The sequence below is a fragment of the Cajanus cajan genome, chromosome 1, assembly GCF_000230855.2.
Source record: "Cajanus cajan strain Asha chromosome 1, NIPB_CcT2T_4, whole genome shotgun sequence".
Lineage (NCBI taxonomy): Eukaryota > Viridiplantae > Streptophyta > Magnoliopsida > Fabales > Fabaceae > Cajanus > Cajanus cajan.
Genome location: NC_138517.1, coordinates 32,889,041 through 32,895,133, shown reverse-complemented (window position 1 = coordinate 32,895,133; position 6,093 = coordinate 32,889,041). Strand labels below are relative to the sequence as shown.

Here is a 6,093-nt window from a genome sequence, read left to right as displayed (position 1 = left end):
TTTTTTAGCTTGGTTTAAGAAAAAGGTTTATGGTGAGGTTAATGCTTCTGATACACTTTTGAGACTCGCGCGTGGGCCTAACAATGATGTCATTACATTTGGTGGGTATGACATTAACAAATATTGTTTCTATACAAAAACAGAAGATGACAAAAGTAGAGTACAAAATAGTGGGGTTACAATTCAGGCTGAGGCTGTGCACTTTGCTAGTTCAAAAGATAAAAATCCCATTACAGCATCCATGAGTTATTTCGGAGTCATAGAAGACATATGGGAAATTGATTATGTTACGTTTAGAGTGCCTGTGTTCAAGTGTAAATGGGTTGATGGCAATACAGGTGTGCGGACAGATGATTTAGGGTTTACTTTGGTTGATTTGAATAAGGTCGGCTATAAGGATGAACCTTTTATTATGGCATATCAAGCAAGACAAATTTTTTATGTAAATGATCCATGTAATGAGAAATGGTCAGTGGTCCTCGAAGGAAGAACCATGCATGGAACTCACGAAGATGAGTCTCTAGATATGCATGAGACACCGTCTTTTTCAAGCAGATCATTTGGTCCTATTGCGGACAATGAAGTGGACGAAATACATGCTATTCGAAGTGATCATGCTGAAGGAATATGGGAAAACATTCCGACCTAATAGGTTTCTGTTTATGTATTATTTGTTTTTTTATTAGTTATTTTGTTGCTATATTGTTATTATCTTTTTTACTTTATTTGTCTATTCAATTAATTCATTGTTTTAATAATGACAGTTTAATTTTTTCAGGATTATGGAGGATTCTGGGTCTGGCAGTGGAAGGAGGGAAGGTAGATCTGTCACTCGATTGTCTGGGTTGACAGCTGGGCGCATTGCCAAGGAGAGGACATCGGTTGAGGTGGATCCTCGTTCTGGCAAGGCATCAGGCCCAAATGCTGCCAAGTTTAAGAGCTATTTGGGAGTCCTAGCTCGACGACATGTTTCTATTATCATTCCATCATGGGATGACGTTCAGGAGGTTGACAAGAACCTCATGTGGCAGGATATTCAGGTATATACTTTCACATCCTTTCAATATTATATAACTTAAATACATTATTTATTATTTGTTGTTATTTTCATAGCAAAATTTTGACATTCCCAACACTGAGGGCATGAGGAGGAAGATGTTATCTGCCCTTGCCAGTAGGTGGAGAGACTTCAAGACTTTCTTGACACGGGAGTATGTATTTGGAGAGCGCCAAAATGAGACTCCCTGTCTAAAGTACCAGATCACTGATGAGGAGTGGATGCAATTTTGTGCCACTCGATTGGACCCTTCGTGGCAGGTTAGTTATCGATAACTTTTACATTGACACAAATACTTAAGGTATATTTTAATTTATCTCATTTTTTTTTGTATTATTGCAGGCTAAAAGAATAGCTGCCCAAGAACGACAAGCCAAGAATGATGCACCCCATCTATTGTCAAGAGGGGGATATGAAAGAAAAAAAAAGCAAATGAAGAAGGCTAGGGCACAGGCAGCAGGGGTTGAGGATGCTGACCGTGTGGAGTCACCTCCCCGCCATGAGATGTGGATAGCAGCCCGGACAAAACCAGATGGGCAAATGACTTCTGAGTCTGCAAGGGTCGTTGCTAATAAAATAGTAAGTAAAAATATACAAATTAAGACTCTTCATTTCAACTCATTTAATTCATAAGATTTTTTAATCTTCCTTATTGTTGCAGGAGGATTTAGTTGAGCAGAGCACCCAAGGCTCATTTGTTTCCGATGGTCGGAATGATATCCTCACAACGGCCATAGGAAAGCCAGAGCACGGAGGTCGTGTGCGTGGTGTTGGTGGTTCTTGGAGCCACCGAGATTTCTTTGGTGGCCGATCATCGAGGACCACTGTCGACTCTTGCAGTCAAGAGGTTATACAGAAATTGGAGCAGAGATTGGAGATGCAGTTTGAAGAGAAACTGAAGAATATTGAAAAACAGTTTGAAGAGAAGTTTGAACTTTTGGCTCGTTCTCAGCAACAGACTGCAGTTGCTCATGATGGTGTTTGAGTCAGCACTAAAGGGAGTTGTGCTGCTCCAAATTTCTCAGGGGAACATGCTCACACTGATGTACCAAACCAGTGCGAGTTATATGTTGAGGATGACCCCCCACGGTTAGTGGCTATTGGCCGAGTATTTGAGGGTGGCTCAACCATCCATGGTGTCCCTCTACAGCCAGACTGGACACGGGTTGTGGTTGACCAAGTTCAAGATGCTGCTGCTCCAGTGCCTTTGCCCAATACAGAGGTTCAACTAGTGGGGCAGGCAACCGGCACATTCTTAGCTTGGCCAAAATGTTTGGTCATGCCGCTTTCAGCACGGGCAAAGGTAATTATATTATTGCTCCTTTAGATTCTTATAATTCTATTATTGTTTAACTAATTTTCATTATTTCTTTAGGATTTTATCGATCGTGGTAAGGAGGTCATGAGAGAACCTCATGTTCATGATGCTAATATCGCAGAAGCTGAGGATGATCCCATATCTAAGCTTCTAATCAAATTACCACGATTAAAGAAGCAACCAATTCAATTGCAGTGGGACATTAGAGTTTTTGGAGTTGATAGCTCTGATGTTCCACTATACATATCTCTGCCTGATGCATTAGAGATTGTTGGGGGAACCTCCATGTTAAATATATCTATCATACAGTTGTGGGCCATGTAAGTCATATTTTCTTTTATGAGTCTAAATTTACAATAATTACATTTAACTTATAATAATTATTTGTGTTAGGTACATGGACAAATTGAGTGTGGAGCAAGCACAAGCAGAAGTATATGGATTTATTGAGCCTCAATCCATCCAAAAATCAGGAAACACTCAGGTCCAGATCCAACAATATATGCAAACATGGATGAGTGACTCAAGAAGACATATATACATGGCTCCATACATTGACGGGTTAGTTTTTTAATTGATTTTTTAATCATGGTAATTTTTTAACTGATTTGTTTGTCATACAATGTAGGTCTCATTGGCAGTTAATGGTAATCATTCCTAAGGAATATACCGTGGTGTGGTTTTGTTCACTTCATCGAAAACCAAGCCAGGAAATTAAAAGCCAATTACATGGGTAACTAAATTTTTTCATTATGTTTTAACACTGTAATTATATATATTGGCTAACATTTATTTTTATTTCAATTAATTAGAATCGTGTCTGGAGCTAATATATTAAGTGGAAGAGCCAGATCATCAAAGTCATTGCATTTCATATACCCTAAGGTTAGCAAATTAATTCATACAGTCAATAATATTTAAATTTATTGACTTTGGAATTAATAGTTATTTGTTTCTCATTTTAGTGTAATAAGCAACAAGACTCGTTTGAATGTGGCTATTACATCATGTATTGGATGAAAGCCATAGTTTCTGCGGGTATTATTGATTCTTGGGCGCAGGTAATTCATATCAAAATTTATTTAACTATATTTACCTTTAGAATAATTAACATTGCATATTAATGACACTTAAATTACCCTTTCAGGTCTTTCAAGATCCATCTCTATTGCCCGAAGATGAGATGCTCAAGATAAGAGAACAATGGGCAACTTTTTTTCTAAGTTTAGTTAGTTAGATATTATGTTTATAGTTTGATAGTTAGTTATTTAGATAGCATTGACAAACATGTTTTATAGCTTTTTTAGGATAATAGGATTTACATTGTCATAATTTATGTTTTTTAAGATTTATATATTATTTTCTTTTTGTCATTCAATTTTGAAATACAATTTGAATTTCTATTCTGGACTGCCTGGTTTAGATTTGGTATTCTGGATTATATTTATATGCAGGTGTTGGGTATATCAATTTACAAACGTTTTTAAAAAAAAAACTGCCACAATTTACGTCGGACATGGCGTTGTCCGACGTAAATTTACGTCGGGCCTGGCAAAGACCGACGTAAATTTACGTCGGACAAGGCCACGTCCGACGTAAATTTGTGGCACGATTTTGACCCTTTTTACGTCGGTCTGAAAAGTTGCCCGACGTAAATTTACGTCGTCTTCCAGTGGCGACGTAAATTTACGACTCCCGTATTAACGTCGGACTCTTTTCCGACGTAAAATGGTCAAAATACACGACGTAAAACACCCTTTGTGTACTAGTGACATTCTCAAAGTAGTAGTGACTTTGAATCTCCTAAAAGTTTTAAAAGAATTGTCAAGGAGGTTGAGGTACTAAAACTTTGGAAGCATGATGAAATACTTCAAAAACAAAAAGAAAAACTTGAAAAGGAAGTACAAATCATGGCTTTAGAACAAGAGATTCAAAAGATTAAGCAACGAGAAGAAATTTTTTTGAAAAGATTAAATAAAAATAAAAGTCCAAAAGGTTCTTCTAGGAGCTCAACCAAGAGCTCCAATGATTCTCAAAGTCAAAATAATGATGGTAGTATTCAAATGGATGCTTACTATCAACCCCCACCTAGGAGAGTCATCAAAGAACACAAAGTGAGGGAATCAAGGGTTGATCTCCCTTACTTTCATGGTAAAGATAATGTGGACACCTACTTAGATTGGGAGATGAAAGTGGAGCAAATCTTCACTTGTCATCAAGTAGGTGAGGAAAGAAAAGTTCCTTTAGCCACCCTAGCTTTTCAAGGACAAGCCATGTATTGGTGGACATCCTTGGAAAGAGAGAGAAGACTTCACAATGATCCTCCCATCACTTATTGGAATGAGTTGAGGAGTGCTATGAGAAGAAGGCACATACCTTCTTATTATAGTAGGGAGCTTATGGATAAGCTCCAAAGACTCCAACAAAAGGGTATGAGTGTTGAGGAGTATAGGCAAAAAATGGAGTTATATCTCATGAGGGCTGGGATAAGGGAAGAAGAAAGATTGACCATTGCTAGATTTCTAAGTGGTCTTAATTTTGACATAAGAGATAGAGTTGAGTTACTCTCTTATAGGGACCTTGACGATTTGGTCCAACTTTGTATAAGGGTGGAACAACAAAATTTGAGAAAATCTTCTTTTAAAGATAAAACTCAATCTAGCTCTTATGTTAAGAAAGACTACAAGAGGGAGGGTCAATTTGATACCTCTAAGAAATTTGGCAAAGAAAAAGAAAAAGAGAAAAATAAAAATATTGTTACTTCTAGTAGCAAAACTAGTGACATCAAATGCTTTAAGTGTCTTGGGAGAGGACACATAGCCTCTCAATGCCCAACTAAAAAGGTGATGATTTTAAAGGGGCAAGACATTTATAGTAGTGTTGATGAATCTAGTTCCAATACTTCAAGTGACAGTGAATCAAGTGAGGGAGACCATTCCATTGAAAGTGCATATCCTTGTGATGGTCAACTTCTCATGATTAGAAGGCTTCTAGGAAATCAACCCCATGAGTCTCATCTTTCACAAAGAGAGAACATTTTTCACACAAGGTGTAAAGTTCTTGATAATGTTTGTTCTCTCATTGTGGATAGTGGGTCTTGTTGTAATTGTTGTAGTACAAGGTTGGTGGAGAAGCTTGGTCTTACTATTATTCCTCATCCAAAACCATATCAACTTCATTGGATTAGTGAAGATAGGGACATTAATGTTAATAATCAAGTGAAAGTCAAGTTCTCTATTGGTAACTATGAAGATCAAGTGGTTTGTGACATAGTTCCTATGAAGGCTTGTCATATTTTGTTGGGAAGGCTATGGCAATTTGACAAGAAAACCATGCATAATGGCCTTACCAATGAAATCACTTTCACTCACAAAGAAAAGAAATTTGTACTTCATCCTTTGTCTCCTTCACAAGTGATAGAGGATCAAGTACAAATGAAATTAAAAAGAGAAGAAGAAAAAAAAAACTTGATTTAAAAAAAAACAAAAAGGAAAAGAAGCATGAGTCTTCAAAGAAGAAGGAAGAGAAATCTTTAGAAGGAATTCAACAAGAAACTTTAAAACAAACCTTAATTGTTGAAAAGCCTTCTTATCTTCTTCTTTGTAGAAGTATGCTTCAGTGTCATAATTTAAGCATTGAACTTAGTTTTCTACCTCCTCAAGTTTCTCATTTATTAAAAGAATTTGATGATATATTCCCTAGTGAAGGTCCAAAAGGT

General features: G+C 36.9%; 2 protein-coding genes across 2 annotated transcripts; both read left to right on the top strand.

The window, feature by feature from the left end:
• Nucleotides 1-654: 654 nt before the first annotated feature.
• Nucleotides 655-2,050, top strand: LOC145949404 (uncharacterized). The gene is made up of 3 exons (XM_083059350.1): nt 655-1,317; nt 1,400-1,636; nt 1,719-2,050. Exons 1-3 carry the CDS (start codon nt 1,144-1,146, stop codon nt 2,040-2,042), a joined length of 735 nt encoding a protein of 244 aa, XP_082915476.1. The 5' UTR covers nt 655-1,143; the 3' UTR covers nt 2,043-2,050.
• Nucleotides 2,048-3,505, top strand: LOC145949405 (uncharacterized). The gene is made up of 3 exons (XM_083059354.1): nt 2,048-2,360; nt 2,433-2,695; nt 2,769-3,505. The coding sequence occupies exons 1-3, from the start codon at nt 2,337-2,339 to the stop codon at nt 2,947-2,949; spliced, it is 468 nt and encodes a 155-aa protein (XP_082915480.1). The 5' UTR covers nt 2,048-2,336; the 3' UTR covers nt 2,950-3,505.
• The last annotated feature ends 2,588 nt before the right edge of the window (nt 3,506-6,093 follow it).

What these genes read in the sequence shown, in the direction of transcription:
- LOC145949404 (XM_083059350.1), top strand. Translation starts at nt 1,144, where the DNA reads ATGAGGAGGAAGATGTTATCTGCCCTTGCCAGTAGGTGGAGAGACTTC. An exon ending in GATTGGACCCTTCGTGGCAG is followed by an intron (nt 1,318 to 1,399) that starts GTTAGTTATCGA and finishes GTATTATTGCAG; the next exon opens with GCTAAAAGAATAGCTGCCCA. An exon ending in GGGTCGTTGCTAATAAAATA is followed by an intron (nt 1,637 to 1,718) that starts GTAAGTAAAAAT and finishes TTATTGTTGCAG; the next exon opens with GAGGATTTAGTTGAGCAGAG.
- LOC145949405 (XM_083059354.1), top strand. Translation starts at nt 2,337, where the DNA reads ATGCCGCTTTCAGCACGGGCAAAG. An exon ending in CGCTTTCAGCACGGGCAAAG is followed by an intron (nt 2,361 to 2,432) that starts GTAATTATATTA and finishes TTATTTCTTTAG; the next exon opens with GATTTTATCGATCGTGGTAA. An exon ending in ATCATACAGTTGTGGGCCAT is followed by an intron (nt 2,696 to 2,768) that starts GTAAGTCATATT and finishes TATTTGTGTTAG; the next exon opens with GTACATGGACAAATTGAGTG.